At 48.8% G+C, this 22,840-nt stretch overlaps 2 protein-coding genes across 2 annotated transcripts in view; one reads left to right on the top strand and one right to left on the bottom strand.

Moving 5' to 3' along the window:
* Positions 1–22,840, bottom strand: part of LOC140418681 (uncharacterized) — a 403,178-nt gene that overhangs the window by 355,427 nt on the left and 24,911 nt on the right. The gene's annotated exons all lie outside the window — the stretch shown is intronic.
* On the top strand, positions 1,255–13,511 carry LOC140422818 (uncharacterized). Its single transcript, XM_072507722.1, has 3 exons — positions 1,255–1,343; positions 2,610–2,725; positions 12,197–13,511. Exon 3 carries the CDS (start codon positions 12,312–12,314, stop codon positions 13,509–13,511), a length of 1,200 nt encoding a protein of 399 aa, XP_072363823.1. The 5' UTR covers positions 1,255–1,343; positions 2,610–2,725; positions 12,197–12,311.

The following is a 22,840-nucleotide window of genomic DNA, read 5'->3' as shown; positions in this document are numbered from 1 at the left end:
TGCCCCAGCAGCCACTCCTTCAGACCCCTCCGGGAGCCCAACAATTCTCAATTTCTGCCGGCGAGACCTATTCTCTTGGTCCTCCACCTTCTCCAGGGGCTGCTTCTGCTGGTCTCTCAGCATCCCCACCTCCAACTCCACTGCAGTTTGATGTTCCTCCTGTTCAGCCAGTGCCTTCTCTACCTTCTGGATCGCCCAATCTTGGGCGTCCAATCTAAGCTCCAGCCTCTCAATTGACTCTTTTATCGGGTCCAAGCAGTCCATTTTCCGCTTAGCAAAGCCTTCCTGAATAACTTGCATCAGCTGCTCCAGAGACTGCTGGGTCGACAAACCAGAGGTCCGGTCCTCCGCCATGCTGTCCCCTGCTGCAGCTTCAGCCCAAGCCTTCTCTGTCTTTCTGTTTCTGCCTTGACGAGCACGTCTAGTCCTTCTCTTCATGCACCAATGTGGGAATTCAGTACACAATTGCCTCTGTCATCAGTTTTACAATTCAAGTCCGGTAGAAAATTGGGGGAAAAGGTCCAAAATGCTGACTCGAGTGGGAACCAGCAAATGTGTGACTTACTCCTTCATAGCCGCCACCAGAGGTCCTCTTCTTCCCGCTGTTACCAGACTCCTAAACAACCCTCTTATGGACTGACCTCATTGACACGACACCTCTGTATGCTTCATCCGATGCCGCTGCTTACATTGTTACATTGTGTACCTTGTGATGCCCTATTATGTATTTTGTTTTATTCCCATTTCTTTTCATGTACTTAATGATCTGTTGAGCTGCTCGCAGAAAAATACTTTTCATTGTATCTCTGTACACGTGACAATAAACAAATCCAATCCAATCCAATCCAATGATCAGTTGAATCCTCGTCCACACACAGAACACGTGTACAGTCTTTCCTTGCTGTCAATGGTGTGATGTTCTTTCAGGCTGTGAAACTGGTTAAATCTCCTTCCACAGTTAGTTCACTGGAACTTTCTCGCTCGGGTGTGTGCTGTGTGTGTGTCGGTGCTTTTCCAGTCACACTGATATTTGAAATCTTTGCCCACAGACAGAACAGACAAACACATTGAAAGTTTGTGCTTTTTAGTTCGTAATGAATTCAGTGACACCATCAGATCTCAATATGATGATTGGTTCGAGTTGCCCAGCTTAAATGGGCACTAGGACCCGGCTGGGAACAGAAACCTTCAGGGCCCGCCCAGGGCCTTCAGGGTCCTGTTGCGTCAACAAGACGCCAGCGCATGTGCTCTGTTTCCCCAAGATGGCGGCTGTGAACCAGGGCCTGGTCCCGGGAGAGAGAGCTGACCGGCGGTGATGTGACCTGAGGATCACCACACCTCAGGCAAGGGGCCAGGTTGGGAAGGCGGTGCCTTCGGGAATAACTGGGAAGGTGATGTTTGGTCAGTTGCTGCAGTCTGTGTAGTGAAGGTGCTGTCACAGTGGTGTGAGGTGAGGAAGGACAGGATTATCACCCAGCAATGATCAATTAAGGGGAATGTAAATCCAGCTCAGGCTGCTTTCAGATTGGAAAGGAAGCTAAGGTGTGTCCTTAGAGCTGGTGAGTATTGTGGCTTTGGTAGTTTCTCTATCGACTGAGGGCTGAGCGGTAACAGGCCCAGGTTACCGGCCGCCATCTTTACAGTGCACAAGGTGCCACAGGGCGCATGTGCTGCGAGCCGGATGCCAACTCTCCCGGATTCACTGACTGGAGTCTCCAGGATTTTATTTTTTTTATTTTTTTTTCATAAATTTAGAGTATCCAATTCATTTTTTCCAATTAAGGGGCAATTTTGTCTGGCCAATCCACCTACCCTGCACATCTTTGGGTTGTGGGGGCGAAACCCATGCAAACACGGGGAGAATGTGCAAACTCCACACGGACAGTGACCCAGAGCAGGGATCGAACCTGGGACCTCAGCGCCGTGAGCCATCAGGGATAGCCCACTGTGCTGCCCCCAAATTTTATTTTGATAATTTGTGGAAGTCACTGGCTGGGTCAACATTTATTGCCCATCCCTAATTTCCCTCAAACCGAGTGGCTTGCTCGGCCATCTTGGAGGGCATTTAATGAATCAACCACATTGCTGGGGTTTGGAATCGTGTCAGCCAGACCAGGTAAGGATAGATTATTTCCTTCACTGAAGGACATGAGTGGACAGATGTGTCTTTACAACAATTGACAATGGTTTCATGGTCATCAGTAGACTTGCAATGAATTCAAATTTTACCTTCAGTCTCGGTGAGATTCATACTTAGGAAATCATTAGGACAGTGGAAAATATTTTTGGATCTTTGGAAAATGATTAGGAGAGTAAAAAATATTTTTTTGAACATTTCTCTTAAGCGGATATAAATTATTGAAAATGGGATAAAGGTTGATTGGCTGACAGTCAAACACTGTCCTGTGAGGTAATTAGTCCTTTTGCTTCCCAATTGACCGAGGAAGGCAGTGTGTCACAAGGATGGATGTGTTGACCGATTAATGGCTGGAGGATGGGGGCAGGTCATGTGATCAAACCTCCAGGAATACATTTAATCAAAGTTGGCGAGGAGAGAATGTTGTGAATTTCTATCCTAAACTGACAGTGAGGTTTCTGTAAATTTACAGGATACTGGAATTGGAGGTTTAACAGACGGGAAACGCAAACCAAACGTCACATCGCGATCTGACAGAGTCACTCGGTTTATCAGAACCTGAATATCAGCAGCATCTGGGTGTGGAAGGTAAAAGGTTTGTCTGTTCTGTCTGTGAGGGAAGATTTCTGGTCTCAGTGTGACTGGAAAAGCCCCAAGATTCACAAACCCTGGTTTGACCAAACCTGGAGAACTGTGTTCAGTTCTGAGCAACAAACCTGAGGAAGGATAGAATGGCCTCGGAGGGAGTGCAGCACAGATTTATCTGAACCCCCCTGGGTTAAATTACAAAACTAGATTGCACAAAAAAATCTGTAATTGTGGGACAGAGAAAAGCATTCGGTCCATGCCAGCTCTCTAATCGACATGGTAGCACCATTGCTTCACAGCGCCAGGGAACCCGGTTTCTTTCCCGACTTGGGTCACTGAATGGGTGGAGTCTGCACGTTCTCCCCGTGTCTGCGTGGGTTTCCTCCGGGTGCTCCGGTTTCCTCCCACAAGTCCCGGAAGATGTGCTTGCTAGGTGAATTGGACATTCTGAATTCTCCCTCTGTGTACCCAAAAGGTGCCGGAATGTGGCGACAAGGGGCTTTTCACAGGAACTTCATTGCAGTGTTAATGTAAGCCTACTTAGAACATCGAACAGTACAACACAGAACAGACCCTTCAGCCCTCACTTTTGTGACGAGCATTGTCCAAAACCAAGATCAAGCTATCCCACTCCCTGTCATTCTGGTGTGCTCCATGTGCCTATCCAATAACCGCTTGAAAGTTCCTAAAGTGTCCGACTCCACTATCACAGCAGGCAGTCCATTCCACCTTCGAACCACTCTGAGTAAAAAACCTACCTCGGAAATCCCTCCTATATCTCCAACCCTGAATCTTATAGTTATACCCATTGTAAAAGCTACCTCCACCCGAGGAAATAGTCTCTGAACGTCCACTCTATCTGTCCCCCTGATCATCTTATAAACATCCATTAAGTCACCTCTCATCCTCCTCCACTCCAAAGAGAAAAGCCCTAGCTCCCTCAACCTTTCCTCATAAGACCTATTCTGCAAACCAGGCAGCATCCTGGTAAATCTCCTTTGCACCCTTTCCAATGCTTCCACATCCTTCCTATAATGAGGTGACCAGAACTGCACACAATACTCAAAAGGTGGTCTCGCACAATCATGTATAGTTGCAGCATAACCCCGCAGCTCTTAAACTCAAGCCCCCTTTAATAAACGTTAACACACTATAAGCCTTCTTCGCAGCTCTATCCAGTTGAGTGGCAACCTTCAGAGATCTGTGGACATGAACCCCAAGATCTCTCTGTTCCTCCACATTCCTCAGAACCCTGCCATTGACCCTGCAATCCGCATTCAAATTTTTTCTACCAAAATGAATCACCTCGCACTTATCAGGGTAAAACTCCATCTGCCATTTTTCGGCCCAGCTCTGCATCCTATCAATGTCTCTTTGCAGCCTACAACAGCCCTCCACCTCATCCACTACTCCACCAATCTTGGTGTCATCAGCAAATTTACTGACCCACCCTTCAGCCCCCTCCTCCAAGTCATTGATAAAAATCACAAATAGCAGAGGACCCAGCACTGATCCCTGTGGTACACCGCTGGTAACTGGTCTCCAGTCTGAAAATTTTCCATCCACCACCACCCTCTGTCTTCTATGTGATAGCCAGTTACTTATCCAATTGGCCAAATTTCCCTCTATCCGACACCTCCTTACTTTCTTCATGAGCCGACCATGGGGAACCTTATCAACGCCTTACTAAAATCCATGTATACGACATCAACTGCTCTACCTTCATCTACACACTTTGTTACCTCCTCAAAGAATTCAATCAAATTTGTGAGGCAAGACCTATCCTTCATGAATCCGTGTTGACTATCCCGGATTAAGCTGCATCTTTCCAAATGGTGAAAAATCCTATCCTTCAGGACCTTTTCCATTATCTTACCGACCACCGAAGTAAGACTAACTGGCCTATAATTACCAGGGTCATTCCTATTCCCTTTCTTGAACAGAGGAACAACATTCGCCACTCTCTGGCACTATCCCCGTGGACAGTGAGGACCTAAAGATCAAAGCCAAAGGCTCTGCAATCTCATCCCTTGCCTCACAAAGAATCCTTGGATATATCCCATCTGGACCAGGGGACTTGTCGACCCTCAGGTTTTTCAAAATTGCAAATACATTCTTCCTCAGCACATCTACCTCCTCCAGCCTACCCGCCTGTATCACACTCTCATCCCCAAAAACATGGTCCCTCTCCTTTGTGAGCACTGAAGAAAAGTATTCATTCAACGCCCCTCCTATCTCTTGAGTCCATGCACAAGTTCCCACTACTGTCCTTGAGAGGCCCTACCGTCACCCTGGTCATTCTTTTATTTCTCACATAAGAGTAAAATGCCTTGGGGTTTTCCTTGATCCGACCCGCCAAGGACTTCTCCTAGCTCTCCTAAGCCCTTTTTTCAGCTCATTCCTTGCTACCTTATAACTCTCAAGCGACCCTACTAAATCTTGTTTTCTCATCCTTACACACTCTTCCTTTTTCCTCTTGACAAGACATTCAACCTCTTTTGTGAACCATGGTTCCCTCACACGGCCATTTTCACCCTGCCTGACAGGGATATGCCTATCAAGGACACGCAGTATTTGTTCCTTGAACAAGCTCCACTTTTCATTTGTGCCTTTCCCTGACAGTTTCTGTTCCCATCTTATGCTCCCTAATTCTTGCCCAATCGCATCATAATTACCCCTCCCCCAATTATAAACCTTGCCCTACCATCTGGCCCTATCCCTCTCCATTGCAATAATGAAAGACACCGAATTGTGGTCACAATCTCCAAAGTGCTCTCCCACAAACAAATCTAACACTTGGCCCTGTTCATTACCCAGTATCAAATCCAATGTGGCCCCCCCTCTTGTCGGCCTATCCACATTGTACAAAAACTGCCCCATCCGAACTGTTCGACTTATAGAGGTTCCAATCAATATTTTGAAAGTTAAAGTCACCCATGACAACTACCCTGATACCTCCACACCTATCCATAATCTGTTTTGCAATTTCTTCCTCCACATCTCTATTACTATTTGGGGGCCTATAGAAAACTCCCAACAATGTGACCGCTCCTTTCCTATTTCTAACTTCAACCCATATTACCTCAGTAAGCAGATCCCCTTCAAACTGCCTTTCTGCAGCCGTTAAACTATCCTTGATTAACAATGCTACTCCTCCACCTCTTTTACCACCTTCCCTACTCTTACTGAAACATCTCTACCCCGGAACTTCCAACAACCATTCCTGTCCGTGTTCTAACCATGTCTCCGAAATGGCCACAACATCGTAGTCCCAAGTACCAATCTACGCTCCAATTTCACCTACCTTATTCCGGATGCTCCTTGCATTGAAGTAGACACACTTCAACCCATCTTTCTGTCTGCCGGTACACTCCTGCGACCTTGATACCCTCCTCAGTACCTCACTACTCTCAACACTGGCTTCTGGACTACAGCTTGTTTTCACAGCCCCCTGACAAATTAGTTTAACCCCGCCCCCCCCCCCGAAGAGCGGTAGCAAATCTCCCTCCCAGAATATTGGTGCCCCTCCGGTTCAGGTGCAAACCGTCCTGTCTGTACAGGTCCCACCTTCCCCAGAATGTGCTTCAATTATACACGTACCTGAAACCCTCCCTCCTACACCATCCCTGCAGCCACGTGTTTATCTGCACTCTCTCCCTGTTCCTCACCTCACGAGCACGTGGCACCGGCAACAAACCAGAGATGACAACATGGTTTGTCCTGGCTCTCAGCTTCCTCCCTAGCTCCCTTAGTTCCTGGTTTAAATCCCCGTCCCTTCTCTTACCTATCTCATTGGTACTGATGTGTACCACGACTTGTGACTGCTCCCCCTCCCCTTTAAGGATTCTGAAAACACGGTCCAAGACGTCACGGACCCTGGCACCCGGGAGGCAACATACCATCCGTGAGTCTCTTTCGCTGCCACAGAACCGTCTATCTCTCCCTCTAACTATCGAGTCCCCAATAACTATTGCTCTCCTGCTCTCCCTCCTTCCCTTCTGAGCTACAGGGACGGACTCAGTGCTGGACATCCGTTCACCGTGGCTTACCCCTGGTAGGTCGTCCCCCTCAACAGTATCCAAAACGGTATACTTGTTACTGAGGGGAGCGACCACAGAGGATCCCTGCACTGACTGCTTCCTCCCAGCCCCTCTCACCGTCACCGTCCTGATTCTTCGGAGTAACTACATTCCTGAAGCTACTTTCTATGACCACCTCTGCCTCCCGAATGATCCGAAGTTCATCCAGCTCCAGCTCCAGCTCCTTAACGCGGTTTCTGAGGAGCTGGAGATGGGTGCGCTTCCCACAGGTGAAATCAGCAGGGACACTGACGGCGTCCCTCACCTCAAACATTCATACTTGTGAGACTAATAAAGATTACTGTTATTATCTGGAGCAATCCAGTCAGTCTCATTCTCCTGCTGTATCCCTGTATCCTAACAGCTTTATTTCTCTCAGGTTTCTATCCAATTTTTTAAAAAATCATTCATTGGTGTCTATTTCTAAACTCCGTCATAGGCAGCAAGGTTCAGGTAATTGCCACTGGCTGTGTAAAAACATTCTTCCTCATACCTCCTGGACCATTTACATGCATAGATACGGAGCAACATAGAAAATAGCAGCAGGAGGCCATTTGGCCCTTCGAGCCTGCTCCACCATTCATTACGATCAGAGCAGATTGGGCTCAATAGTCTAATCCTGCTTTTCCCCCCATATCCTTTGATCCCCTTCACCCTCAGTGCTGTATCTAACTGCTTCTTGAAAACATGAAAGGTTTTGGTCTCAATTCTTCCTGTGGTGATGAATTCCACAGGCTCACCACTCTCTGGGTGAAGACATTTCTCCTCACCTCGGTCCTAAATGGTCTGTCATAGAACATAGAACATACAGTGCAGAAGGAGGCCATTCGGCCCATCGAGTCTGCACCGATCCACTTAAGTCCTCACTTCCACCCTATCCCCATAACCCAATAACCCCTCCTAACCTTTTTGGTCACTAAGGCAATTTATCATGGCCAATGCACCTAACCTGCACATCTTTGGACTGTGGGAGGAAGGCGGAGCATCCGGAGGAAACCCACGCAGACACGGGGAGAACGTGCAGACTCCGCACAGACAGTAACTCAGCAGGGAATCGAACCTCGGACCCTGGCGCTGTGAAGCCACAGTGCTAGCCACTTGTGCTGCCCGTGCTATCCCGTATCCTCAGACTGTGACCCCGGGTTCTGGACACACCCACCATCGGGAACATCCTTCCCGAATCTAATCTGTCTCGCCCTGTTAGAATGTTATAGGTTTTTTTAAAATATAGATTTAGAGTGCCCAATTCTTTTTTTCCCCAATTAAGGGGTAATTTTAGCATGGCCAGTCTACCTACCCTGCACATCTTTGTGTTGTGGGGGTGGGACCCACACAGACACAGGGAGAATGCGCAAACTCTACACGGACAGTGACCCGGGGCCGGGATCGAACCTAGGTCCTTGGTGACGTGATGCAACAGTGCTAACCACTGCACCATCGTGCAGCCCACATTCTATAGGTTTCTATGAGATTCCTCCTCATTCTTCTGAACTCCAGCGAATACAATCCTGACTGATTCAATCTCTCATACGTCAGTCCCACCATCCCAGGAATCAGTCTGGCAAAACTTTGCTGCTCTTTCTCTTTAGCGAGATCATCTTTCCTCAGATAAGGGGACTGATACTGCACACAATATTCCAGGTGTGGCCTCACCAAGGCCCTGTATAATTGCAGCAAGACATCCCTGCTCCTCAACTCGAATACTCTTGCTATGAAGGCCAAAAAACCACTTGCCTTCTTTACCGCATGCTGTACCTGCATGCTTCCACACAAACTAGGAGCAGGTCACTCGGCCCCTCGAGCCTGCTCCTTACACACAAACTAGGAGTCGGCCCCTCGAGCCTGCTCCTTACACACAAACTAAAGTCAGCCCCTCGAGCCTGCTCCTTACACACAAACTAAAGTCAGCCCCTGGAGCCTGCTCCTTACACACAAACTAGGAGTCGGCCCCTCGAGCCTGCTCCTTCCACTCAAACTAGGAGTCGGCCCCTCGAGCCTGCTCCTCTCACACAAACTAGGAGTCGGCCCCTCGAGCCTGCTCCTTACACACAAACTAGGAGTCGGCCCCTCGAGCCTGCTCCTTACACACAAACTGGGAGTCGGCCCCTCGAGCCTGCTCCTTACACACAAACTAAAGTCAGCCCTCGAGCCTGCTCCTTACACACAAACTAGGAGTCGGCCCCTCGAGCCTGCTCCTTACACTCAAACTAAAGTCAGCCCCTCGAGCCTGCTCCTTACACACCAACTAGGAGTTGGCCCCTCGAGCCTGCTCCTCTCACACAAACTAGGAGTCGGCCCCTCGAGTCTGCTCCTTACACACAAACTAGGAGTCGGCCCCTCGAGCCTGCTCCTTACACACAAACTAGCAGTCGGCCCCTCGAGCCTGCTCCTTACACACAAACTAGGAGTCCGCCCCTCGAGCCTGCTCCTTACACACAAACTAGGAGTCGGCCCCTCGAGCCTGCTCCTTACACACAAACTAAAGTCAGCCCCTCGAGCCTGCTCCTTACACACAAACTAGGAGTCGGCCCCTCGAGCCTGCTCCTTACACTCAAACTAAAGTCAGCCCCTCGAGCCTGCTCCTTACACACCAACTAGGAGTTGGCCCCTCGAGCCTGCTCCTCTCACACAAACTAGGAGTCGGCCCCTCGAGCCTGCTCCTTACACACAAACTAAAGTCAGCCCCTCGAGCCTGCTCCTCTCACACAAACTAGGAGTCGGCCCCTCGAGTCTGCTCCTTACACACAAACTAGGAGTCGGCCCCTCGAGCCTGCTCCTTACACACAAACTAGGAGTCGGCCCCTCGAGCCTGCTCCTTACACACAAACTAGGAGTCGGCCCCTCGAGCCTGCTCCTTACACACAAACTAGGAGTCGCCCCCTCGAGCCTGCTCCTTACACACAAACTAGGAGTCGGCCCCTCGAGCCTGCTCCTTACACACAAACTAGGAGTCGCCCCCTCGAGCCTGCTCCTTACACACAAACTAGGAGTCGGCCCCTCGAGCCTGCTCCTTACACACAAACTAGGAGTCGCCCCCTCGAGCCTGCTCCTTACACACAAACTAAAGTCAGCCCCTCGAGCCTGCTCCTTACACACAAACTAGGAGTCGGCTGCTCGAGCCTGCTCCTTACACACAAACTAGGAGTCGGCCCCTCGAGCCTGCTCCTTACATACAAACTAGGAGTCGGCCCCTCGAGCCTGCTCCTCTCACACAAACTAGGAGTCGGCCCCTCGAGCCTGCTCCTTACGCACAAACTAGGAGTCGGCCCCTCGAGCCTGCTCCTTACACACAAACTAGGAGTCGGCCCCTCGAGCCTGCTCCTTACACACAAACTAGGAGTCGGCTCCTCGAGCCTGCTCCATTATACAATAATTTTAACCTCAACTCCATATTCCTGCCGACCCCGATAACCTTTCACCCCCTTGCTTATCGAGAATCTATCCATCTCTGCCTTAAAAATATTCAAGGACTCGACTTCCACTGCGTTTTAAGGACGCAAGATCTAAGTCATAGAATCCCCACAGTGCAGAAGGAGCCCAAGTCAGCACCAACCCCCGAAACCCCCCCCCCCATCCCACCCTGCCCCATCCTCACATCCCACCCAACGTGCACATCTTTGGAGATGAAGAGGCAATTTAGCACCTAACCTGCAAATCTTTGAACTGTGTGAGGAAACCGGAGCACTCGGAAGAAACCCACACAGACAAGGGAAGAATGTGCAAACTCCACACAGTCATCCAGGGTCAGGCGTGAACCTGGGTCCCTGGTGCTGTGATGCAGCAGCGCTAACCACTGTGCCACCCCCTCTTTTACAACCCTTGAGCAAAAAAAAAATCCTTATCCCCATCTGAAATGGGTGACCCCTCACTTTCCAACAGTGACCCCCTTGTTCCAGATTCTCCCACAAGAGGAAACATCCTCTCCACATCCACCCTGTCAAGACCCCTCAGCATCTTATATCGTTCAATCCAGGTTTTACCCAAAACTTTGAATCTGTGTCCCGGCTGCTTGTACGATCAGTGAATGGAAACAGAGTTTCTTTGTCCACCCGATGGAAAGCTGGCATAATCTTGTGTCCCTGAATCAAATCTCCCCTCAACCTCCTTTGCTGGAACCATTCTGGTAAATCTCCTCTGCGCCTTCTCCAAGAATCTTCATTTCCTTCCTGAAGAGTGGTGACCAGAGCTTTATAAAGATTCATAGAATAGAATTAGAACCATAGAATTCCTGCAGTGCAGAAGGAGGCCATTCGGCCCATCAAGTGTGTACTGATTCATCATAGAATTTACAGTGCAGAAGGAGGCCATTCGGCCCATCGAGTCTGCGCCGGCTCTTGGAAAGAGCACCCTACCCAAGGTCAACACCTCCACCCTATCCCCAGTAACCCCACCCAACACTAAGGGCAATTTTGGACACTAAGGGCAATTTATCATGGCCAATCCACCTAACCTGCACGTCTTTGGACTGTGGGAGGAAACCGGAGCACCCGGAGGAAACCCACGCACACACGGGGAGGATGTGCAGACTCCGCACAGACAGTGACCCAAGCCGGAATCGAACCTGGGACCCTGGAGCTGTGAAGCAATTGTGCTATCCACAAGGCTACCGTCACTGAAAGGGCACCCTGCCTAGGCCCACACCCCTACCCTGTCCCTGTAACCCCATAGCCCCACCGAACCTGCACATCCCTGGATACTAAGGGGCAATTTATCAAGGCCAATCCATCTAACTTGCTCCCCTATCAGCCTCCCCAAACAGGCGCCGGAATGTGGCGACTAGGGGCTTTGGGGCTGGTACAGCACAGTGGGTTAAGACAGATGGCTTGTAATGCAGAACAAGACCAGCAGCGCGGGTTCAAGTCCCGTACCGGCCTCCCCGAACAGGCGCCGGAATGTGGCGACTAGGGGCTTTTCACAGTAACTTAACTGAAGCCTACTTGTGACAATAAGTGATTATTATTATTTTTTGGTCTGTTGGAGGAATCCTGAGCACGGGGTGGAAACCCACGCAGACACGGGGAGAAAGTGCAAACTCCACACAGACAATCATCAAGGCCAGAATTGAACCCGAGTCCTTGGCGTTGTGAGGCAGCAGTGCTAATCACTGTGCCACCGGAAGCATAGTTTCTGTGTCAGTTATGAAGCTCAAGGTCGAATTTGCTTTGCCAACTACTCTCTTAATATGTCTTGTAGATATACAAAATCCCTCTTCACCTCTTCCTCTCTCCTCCCAAAGAGGCCAGTTGGGTTTTTACAACAATCCAGCAGTTTTCATGGTGTCTTTTCCCAGTGCCGGCCCCACAAATGACCAGATTCATTCAGCTCAATTTCACAACCTGCCTTTGTGTTTTTGTGGGTTCTCTCTCACTCCCTATTTTCTGTTTTCAATAAGTTTCACAGGGTGTTCGAAGGTGAGACTTCAAGATCCGGAAACACAAACCAAGCATCACATCAGGGTCTGACAGAGTCCTCAATTTATCATTGCTGAATATCATGAGATTTTGAACATGGAAGGAAAAAGCATCGTTCACAGTGGGGAGAAGCCGTATACGTGTTGTGTGTGTGGACGAGGATTCAGTCGATCAACAGGCCTCACAAGACACAAATGCAGTCACACTGAGGAGAAACCGTGGAAATGTGCGGACTGTGGGAATGGATTCACTTATCCATCCAAGCTGGAAACTCATCGACGCAGTCACACTGGGGAGAGACCATTCATCTGCTCCACGTGTGGGAAGGGATTCACTCAGCCATCCGCTCTGTCCACACACCAGCGACTTCACTCCAGGGAGAGACCATTCACCTGCTCCACATGTGGGAAAGGATTTACTATTTCAGCCCACTTGCTGAGTCACCAGCTAGTTCACACTGATGAGAAACCGTTTCAATGTCCAGACTGCGGGAGGTGCTATAAAAGATCTGGGGATCTGATGTGCCATCAACGTGTTCACACTGACGAGAGACCATTCAGGTGCTCTCAGTGTGGGACTGGGTTCAGACGATCGTCTAACCTCACTGTACATCAGCGAACTCACACAGTGGAGAGGCCATTCGTCTGCACCAAGTGTGGGAAGAGATTCACTCAGTCATCCGACCTGCAGAAGCATCAGCGAATTCACACTGGGGAGAGACCGTTTCAATGTCCAGACTGCGAGAAGTGCTGTAAACGTTTTGGGGAACTGTTACAACATCAACGTGTTCACACTGACGAGAGACAGTTTAGGTGCTCTCACTGCGGGACTGGGTTCAGACGATCATCTCATCTCACTGTACATCAGCGAACTCACACTGGGGAGAGACCATTCACCTGCTCAGAGTGTGGGAAGGGATTCACTCAGTCAGCCGAACTTCTGAATCACCAGCGAATTCATACTGATGAGAGACCATTTCATTGTCCAGACTGCGGGAATTGTTATAAACGTTCTGGGGATCTGGTGCGCCATCAACGTGTTCACACTGACAAGAGACCGTTTAGGTGCTCTCATTGTGGGACTGGGTTCAGACAATCGTCTCACCTCACTGCACATCAGCGAATTCACACTGGGGAGAGGCCATTCGCCTGCTCCTGGTGTGGGAAGGGATTCACTCAGTCATCCGCCCTGCAGAAGCACCAGCGAGTTCACACTGGGGAGAGACCGTTCACCTGTTCCAAGTGTAGGAAGGGATTCACCACTTCATCCCTCCTGCTGAAACACCAACGACAGTGATTGGATTTTGCTGTTCCTCACAGACAGGACTGAACCATGTTCATTTGGGTCTCTTTCTGCTGATAACAAACTCCAGCCCATTTACAGGGGCTAATATTCTGGCTAAAAGTCTAATAAATTAGATTTGTGTGAAATATGCAGTGTGCTGAAACTTTTTAATTACTCTGACACAAGTTAGTTCCTTTTGAAGTAATCTCGCTCTCCCGTCTCTTCCATCCTCACCTCCAACAAGAAGTGTGAGGAGCTTCTTTGTGACTGAGATTGAGTAAATCCGATCAGCCGCCTCTGCTGCTTCCCTCCCTTCCACGAGCCCACCGTACCAAACTGTCTCTAAATGTCATCCTTTCCCGAGCCCTGAACCCTCATCTTTCTCTCGTTTCTCTCCCAGCTCCCCTCATGCCCCCTCAGAGCTCATCTTGTCCATGAGACCCAGCTCCTGCTCCATCAACCCTATTCCCACTGAGCTACTGATCAGCCAACTACCCTGTGTCCACGGATATTGTCAACATTTCTCTCTCTTCAGGTACTGTCCCTCTGTCCTTCAAATCTGCCATCATCACCCCCTCAATAAAACAAACCCTTGACCCTGTCATCCTTACAAATTACTGCCCCATCTTCAACCTCCCTCTTCTCACAAACTCTTTGAACATGTTGTCCCTCCCAAATCCTTGCCCATCTTTCCCAGAATTCCCATGTTTGAATCCCTTCAATCAGGTCTCTGCCCTGTCACAGTGAAACACAAGAGACAAACAGAATCTTACCCGGAGAGAAAGACAGACAATCCGGGAGCTTGGATCCAACACGGATATGTCCATAAGACCAGAAGACAAGGGTAGCAGCACAGTCATTATTGAGAGACAACAATACCTGCTGGAGACAGACAGACAACTAAACAACACAAATCACAACACCAAGCTACCTAGACCCATATACCCGAGACAGGAAGGAGAATTGGAGACGGACTGGAAGAACTCAAAGACTCCAGACATATTAACCAAAGAAAACAGGTAGAACCAAGGAAGTTCTACCTGCTCCCTAAAATACCCAAACATCCAAACACATGGACAGTACCAGGGAAATACCACCAAACAGACCCACCGGGTCAAGACTGTGGGAGAGAAAATCCAACAGAATCATAGAATTTACAGTGCAGAAAGAGGCCATTTGGCCCATTTAGCCTGCACCGGCCCTCAGAAAGAGTACCCTACTTAAGCCCATCCCAGTAACTCACCTAACCTTTATTTGGACACTAAGGAGCCAATCGACCTTAACTCTTTGGACGGTGGGAGAAAACTGGAGCACCCGGAGGGAAGAGACACGGGGAAAATGTGCAAACTTTACCCAGTCACTCAAGGCTGAAATTGCTGAAACATCAACACACTGCTCCTGGTAGTTGATGGTATCGTGGTTCAATAAATATAATCAGTGGATTAAAAAGGTGTGTAATATATAGTAAAACAGAAAATGCGAGATTAACTCAACAGGTCTGGTAGTATCATCGAATCCCTAAAGTGCAGAAGGAGGCCATACGGTCCATCGCGTTTGCACCAACCCTACAAAAGAGCGTCCCACCCAGGTGCACTTCCCCACCCTCTCCCCATAACCCACTTCACCTTTGGACACTGAGGAGCAATTTAGCATAGCCAATCCATCAAGCCTACACATTCTCGTGGGAGAAAACTGGAGCACCCAGAGGGAACCACACAGACACGGGAAGAATGTGCAAACTCCACACAGTCATCCAAGGCCGGAATTGAACCCTGGTCACTGGCCCTGTGAGGCAGCAGTGCTAACCATTGTGCCACATCTGTGATGAGAGAAACAGAGTTAATGTTTGTTGTTCCTTGTAACAGTTCTGTAGAAGGATCAATGGATTCTAAAAAAGTCCATTGAAGTCGAAATAAGACGTTTTTGTCCATTGAAGCGGTTTGACACAGGAACAAGTTTCACTCTGTGTGAAGCTCCAGTTTCATTCACACACAGCCCACAGTCTGATTGGCTGAAGGACCAGAATCCATCCCGTCCTCCCAATCTTCCCGTTGGTCAACCCCTCTCAGACAGGAAATGAGGTTGTGGAACCCGTGCGCACGTGGCGAATGGGAAGAACTCAAAATGATGCAGTCTCAGCCAATGAGGGAGATCTGAGCAGCAACGCCCCTCATTCACTCCAATTGGGTGGAGGACCAGCTGCTGTCGTTCGGTCCTGCAGTCCCGCCTCCTCTTCCTATTGGTGCAAAGCTACTGTCAATCACTCGCCGGGCATTGTGATGTGGAGCATGCGCAGTGCGGCTCATGCCCAGGGACAGACGCTTGTTTGTCTCATCTTCAGGCCATGATGTTGGGTGGGGTTACTGGATTATGGGGATAGGGTGGAGGTGTGTACCTTGGGAAGGGTGCTCTTTCCAAGAGCCGGTGCAGACTCGATGGGCCGAATGGCCTCCTTCTGCACTGTAAATTCTATGAAATGTGGAGATGTAGGCGTTGCACTGGGGTGGGCACAGTAAGCAGTCTTACAACACCAGATTAAAGTCCAACAGGTTTATTTAGAATCACTAGCTTTTGGAGCACAGCTGAGGAAGGAGCTATGCTCTGAATGCTCGTGATTCGAAACAAATCTGTTGGACTTTAACCTGGTGTTGTAAGACTTCTCACTGTGCCCACCCCAGTGCAACGCCAGCATCTCCACGACCTGGTGTTTAGTAAATTACAGCATGATTTAATCAATGACAGAGAGGAGTGATTTCTGCTGACTGGGGAGTAAGGACTTGGGACATTGCCTAAAAATTGTAGCCAGGTCACAGAACTCAGTGTGAAATGAGGAAACACTTGTTGACACAAAATCTGGGACACATTTGGAATTATCTCCCATAAATGACAATTCCTGTGGCAATCCCTGGTGAATCCACTATCTTTCATAGAATTTACAGTGCAGATGGAGGCCATTCGGCCCATCGAGTCTGCACCAGCTCTTGGAAAGAGACCCTACCCAAGGTCCACATCTCCACCCTATCCCCATAACCCAGTAAACCCACCCAACACTAAGGGCAATTTTTGACACTAAAGACAATTTTATCATGGCCAATCCACCTAACCTGCACATCTTTGGACTGTGGGAGGAAACCGGAGCACCCGGAGGAAACCCACGCAGACACGGGGAGGATGTGCAGACTCCACACAGACAGTGACCCAAGCCGGAATCAAAACTGGGACCCTGGAGCTGTGCAGTAATTGTGCTATCCACAATGCTGCCGTGCTGCCCCCTTATTTGTTGCCGATCCCGAATTGCTCTAGAACTGAATGGCTTGCTGGTCTATTTCAGAGGGCAGATTTAATGCTGTGGCTCTGGAGTCACATGTAGGCCAGACCAGGTAGGGTTGGCAGATTTCTTAAAGGCCATTAGTGAACCAGATCAGTTTCGGCACAACCAGTGATAGCTGCATGGTCACCATTACTGATACTAGTTTTCACTGTTTTATGAATTGAATGTAGTTGTTTGGTAACCTGAAATATTCCAATAGCTCCTCAGACCATTACCCTCTGGGACTCAGTAATACCCGCCCAGGCACATTCCCACTCCACCACCATCTCATCCCTGGCTCCCAACCTCCCGCTTTGGTCACAATCCCCGCCCCGCCCGGATTCACTTCTCACTCTTTGTGACCTCAATACAAACATGTTGGACTTTAACCTGGTGTAAGGCTTCTTACTGTGCCCACCCCAGTCCAACGCCGGCATCTCCACATCATGACCTCAACTGGACCGTCTTTTCCAGCTCTTGGGGCTCGTACGGCGCATGCTTCAGTCAGTGCTGAGCCCCCAGCCCCCTTCTTTCACTCCGATTGGTGGGAGGACCAGCCGCTGCTGCTCGGTCCTCCGGCCCCGCCCCTACTTCCTATTGGTCAGGCCCTGACGTCAATTACTCCCCGGGCATTGTGACGTTGAGCATGCGCAGTGCGGGCGGTGTCCAGGGACAGAAGCTTGTTTGTCAGATCCACAGGCGGTGAGGGAAATGGCGGAATGGAGGGAGAGACGGAGCTGAGCGGTGGACGGGGAGGGGCCTTGAGTCCCCGATGCGGCTCTGACACCGGAATAAGAAGCTGCCGGTGCCGGGTTTGTATCTGTGCGGCGGACGCGGAGGAACCGCGTCTGGAGTGAGAGGCCCGGGTTAAGGGCGCATGCGCGGTGCTCCCTGTCAGCAGGAGGAGAGAATGTTGTGAATTTCTCTCCTGGACTGACAGGGATGGATTCTGCAAACTCCTTTTACAGGGCGTTGGGAGGCTGGATTTACACAGGAAACTCAAATCAAAGATCACATCAAGTTCTAACAGAGTCACTCTGTTCATCAGAACCTGAACATGATCAGAATTTGAGTATAATTGAGCTCCAGGGCAGTCCCGCTCACTGCATGTGTAGTGGGTGTTACAGTCAGATCAGCCAGGTTCTTATTCGATGGTGGAGCAGGCTGGAGGGAGTGAGTGATGTCTCCCAGCACAGACAGAAAGGTCCACTTTTCTCCTGGAGTTTGAGACAAATCAGTTTTCAAAATGGTGCAATTTCCGCCAATGAGAGAGATCCGGGCTCAGCCCCGCCCCTCATTCACTCTGATTGGTTGGAGGACCAGCTGCTCCTGCTCGGTCCTCCAGCCCCACTGCTGCTTCTTATAGGTCCAGAGATGCCGTCAATCGCAACGCGGGCATTGTGAGCTGGAACACACGCAGTGCGGGCTCTTGCTCTGGACTCGGGTGGATAAGAGGAGACCCCAACCCCCCCCCCCCCCCCCCCTCCCCCCACCACCACCATAAGACCCATTGGTTTTATTGTCAGTCTGCAGACAGGAGCTGGAAACTGAACCCAGGCAGAGGAGAGGGAGGGAGAAAACGGAGTGGAGGAAAGAAATAGGTTTGGATTTCAGCCCCGGGAGAAGGGACAGTGTGTGGGATGGGGATTTACGTCTTTGACAATCACCATTTACAGGATATTCGAAGGGGATGATTTACAAACGGGAAATTCCGAAGCATCACATCAAGATTCAACAAAGTCATTCGATTATCAGGACCTGAATCTCATTGGCCTTTGGATGTGGAAGGAGAAATGTTTGTCTTCTGTCTGGGAAAAGATTTCAAATATCAGTGTGACTGGAAAAGCACCGAGACACATACACACACACACACACAGGTGAGAGTGATCCAGTGAAGTGACTGTGGAAAGAGCTTTAACCAGTTACACAGCCTGAACAAAAATCACACCATTCACAGTGAGGAGAAACCAGACACGTGGTCTGTGTGTGGACAAGGCTTCAACTGATCATCGAACCTGGAGAGGCAAAAGGACACCTGCACCATGGAGAAACCGTGGAAATGTGGGGACTGTGGGAAGGGATTCAATTACCCATCCCATCTCGAAACTCATCGACACAGTCACACAGGGGAGAGGCCGTTCACCTGCTCCTTTTGTGGAAAAGATTTCATTCAGTCACAACACCTGCAGTCACACCAGCGTGCTCACTCCAATAAGAGACCTTTAGAGTGTTCTGACTGTGGGAAGAGCTTTAAAAGCAGGAAGAACCTGATGCAACACCAACACACTCACACTGGAGAGAGGCCGTTCACCTGCTCCATGTGTGGGAAAGGATTCACTCAGTCATCCACCCTGCTGAGGCACCAGTAGACTCACACTGGAAAAAGGCCATTCGCCTGCTCTGTGTGTGAGAGGAGATTCATTCAGTCATCCACCCTGCTGAGGCACCAGCGGGTTCACACTGGGGTGAGGCCATTCACCTGCTCTGTGTGTGGGAAGGGATTGGCTCGGTTAAGCACCCTCGCTGCACATGAACGTTTTCACATTGATAAATGACCTCTTGTTATGAATGTGAGAAGTGCATGTGAGGTGCAGACACAACAACGCACTCACGTTGGGGAGAGGCTGGTCACCTGCTCTGTGTGTGAAAAGGGTTCACTCAGTCACAGCATCTATTGTGAGAGCAGTGAGTTTATATGTGATTGCAGGGGCGGGATTGTGCTGTTCATCACTTTCACTGTTTGTTTCTGCTGTTGGTAAACTTCAGCCCCGTCATCAGGGTGATTAAAATTCGAGATGAATGTCAGCTAAGTCAGTCTTTGTGCAAATACACAATGTTATGTTCCATGTTCTCCAATGTAAGAGGAGATTAATCAATGTCCTGTCGCTGACTGCTTCATTTTTGGGTTCTATTCTCTTTTCTATCTCTATATTATTTCAGTTCTCATAGCTTCAGTTACTCTCATGGACAATTCCCAGCTCCTCATATCTTCCAGAGTGTGTCTCCTGGTTTAGGGGGCTGGGTTCAGCACAGTGGGCTAAACAGCTGGCTTGTAAATAAGAACAATGCCAGCAGCACGTGTTCAATTCCCATACCGGCCTTCCCGCACCAGGGGCGACCAGGGGCTTTTCACATTAACTTCATTGAAACCTACTTGTTACAATAAGTGATTATTATTATTATCCTACCACTGGGGTCCTGGGAAGATATTGGAAACACTCCTGGGATCAATAAATTCGAAACTGAGTTGGTTAGTTACTCTCGGCCTTTGAACTTCACCCTCTGTTACACTGTCAGTGTGCTCCTGTACTGCTCTGTATTTAACAGGAGCCTGCAGACTGATGAGACTGTGTTACACTGTCAGTGTGCTCCTGTACTGCTCTGTATTTAACAGGAGCCTGCAGACTGATGAGACTGTGTTACACTGTCAGTGTGTTCCTGTACTGCTCTGTATTTAACAGGAGCCTGCAGACTGATGAGACTGTGTTACACTGTCAGTGTGCTCCTGTACTGCTCTGTATTTAACAGGAGCCTGCAGCCTGATGAGACTGTGTTACACTGTCAGTGTGCTCCTGTACTGCTCTGTATTTAACAGGAGTCTGCAGACTGTGTTACACTGTCAGTGTGCTCCTGTACTGCTCTGTATTTAACAGGAGTCTGCAGCCTGATGAGACTCTGTTACACTGTCAGTGTGCTCCTGTACTGCTCTGTATTTAACAGGAGTCTGCAGACTGATGAGACTCTGTTACACTGTCAGTGTGCTCCTGTACTGCTCTGTATTTAACAGGAGTCTACAGACTGATGAGACTGTGTTACACTGTCAGTGTGCTCCTGTACTGCTCTGTATTTAACAGGAGTCTACAGACTGATGAGACTGTGTTACACTGTCAGCGTGGTCCTGTACTGCTCTGTATTCAACAGGAGTCTGCAGACTGATGAGACTGTGTTACACTGTCAGTGTGCTCCTGTACTGCTCTGTATTTAACAGGAGACTGCAGACTGATGAGACTGTGTTACACTGTCAGTGTGCTCCTGTACTGCTCTGTATTTAACAGGTGTCTGCAGACTGACGAGACTGTGTTACACTGTCAGTGTGCTCCTGTACTGCTCTGTATTTAACAGGAGTCTGCAGACTGATGAGACTGTGTTACACTGTTAGTGTGCTCCTGTACTGCTCTGTATTTAACAGGAGTCTGCTGACTGATGAGACTGTGTTACACTGTCAGTGTGCTCCTGTACTGCTCTGTATTTAACAGGAGTCTGCAGACTGATGAGACTGTGTTACACTGTCAGTGTGCTCCTGTACTGCTCTGTATTTAACAGGAGTCTGCAGACTGATGAGACTGTTACACTGTCAGTGTGTTCCTGTACTGCTCTGTATTTAACAGGAGCCTGCAGACTGACGAGACTGTGTTACACTGTCAGTGTGCTCCTGTACTGCTCTGTATTTAACAGGAGTCTGCAGACTGATGAGACTGTGTTACACTGTCAATGTGCTCCTGTACTGCTCTGAATTTAACAGGAGTCTGCAGACTGATGAGACTGTGTTACACTGTCAGTGTGCTCCTGTACTGCTCTGTATTTAACAGGAGTCTGCAGACTGATGAGACTGTTACACTGTCAGTGTGCTCCTGTACTGCTATGTATTTAACAGGAGTCTGCAGCCTGATGAGACACTGTTACACTGTCAGTGTGCTCCTGTACTGCTCTGTATTTAACAGGAGTCTGCAGACTGATGAGACTGTGTTACTCTGTCAGTGTGCTCCTGTACTGCTCTGTATTCAACAGGAGTCTGCAGGCTGCTGAGACTCTGTTACACTGTCAGTGTGCTCCTGTACTGCTCTGTATTTAACAGGAGTCTGCAGACTGATGAGACTCTGTTACACTGTCAGTGTGCTCCGGTACTGCTCTGTATTTAACAGGAGTCTGCAGACTGATGCGACTGTGTTACACTGTCAGTGTGCTCCTGCACTGCTCTGTATTTAACAGGAGTCTGCAGACTGATGAGACTGTGTTACACTGTCAGTGTGCTCCTGTACTGCTCTGTATTTAACAGGAGTCTGCAGACTGATGAGACTAATTGGAAAAAAATAATTGGGTACTCTAAATTTATTAAGAAAAAAGAAAATGGGGCTTCCCATTCTATCTGTTTCAGGAGAGTGCGGAAATGTTACTGTCCAATTAAACACACCCATCATTCAGTATTTTTAGATCAGAGACAGAGAAACAGATTGGTTTGGGGGTAACTCTCATATCTCCCATTTTCAGGCGCTTTGTCTTGAGCGATAACAAATGAAATGAAAATTGCTTATTGTCACAAGTAGGCTTCAAATGAAGTTACTGTGAAAAGCCCCTAGTCGCCACATTCTGGCGCCTGTTCGGGAGGCTGGTACGGGAATTGAACCGTGCTGCTGGCCTGCCTTGGTCTGCTTTAAAAGCCAGCGATTTAGCCCAGTGTGCTGGGATGAAGTCAAATATTTAAAAAACAAAATCTTTAGTTTAAATGTTCACCGCGATGCTTGATTGTAAAAGGGTGAAGCTAACATTCACAAATGGACACAATTGTGTCAACCTCACATAACTTTATTTCCAGATTAAAGATGAACAAGACACCATTTTGATCTTTGTTTTTCCAATTATTTTGATATTTTTTCTCAGTTTTGCCAAGGTGTTTTTTCTTCTTTCTTCAGGTGACTTTCCCAATCGCTGTATTATATCTCAGGAAAATTCAAATTAAAAAGGTTAGCTTTCGTGGGTAAACAAATGCTTCAACCTTCTTAGACCAAAAAGAGTTACAGAGAGTGGAGCTTCCCACAGCTTGTGAGCTCCGAAATATAACTTATAACTTCAAGGCTGAAGTTTATCTTGAGGGAATCAAACATTTTGGTGCCTTTTCCAATTGGACCAGTAAGTTGTGATTCACACTGAAAGGTTTACTTTCACTCAGTAACTCAGCATTTCACTTTTCACAGCACAGGAACTGGCAGCATTTTAGATGCCAATTGTCCACTTCTCTTGTAGCTGGTGTGTG

This window comes from Scyliorhinus torazame, chromosome 5 (genome assembly GCF_047496885.1).
Source record: "Scyliorhinus torazame isolate Kashiwa2021f chromosome 5, sScyTor2.1, whole genome shotgun sequence".
Lineage (NCBI taxonomy): Eukaryota > Metazoa > Chordata > Chondrichthyes > Carcharhiniformes > Scyliorhinidae > Scyliorhinus > Scyliorhinus torazame.
Note: the sequence above shows the minus strand (reverse complement) of the source record. Positions and strands in the feature narration are given on the sequence as shown.

Excerpts from the sequence above, each read along its gene's own strand:
- LOC140422818 (XM_072507722.1), top strand. The coding sequence starts at position 12,312 with ATGGAAGGAAAAAGCATCGTTCACAGTGGGGAGAAGCCGTATACGTGT.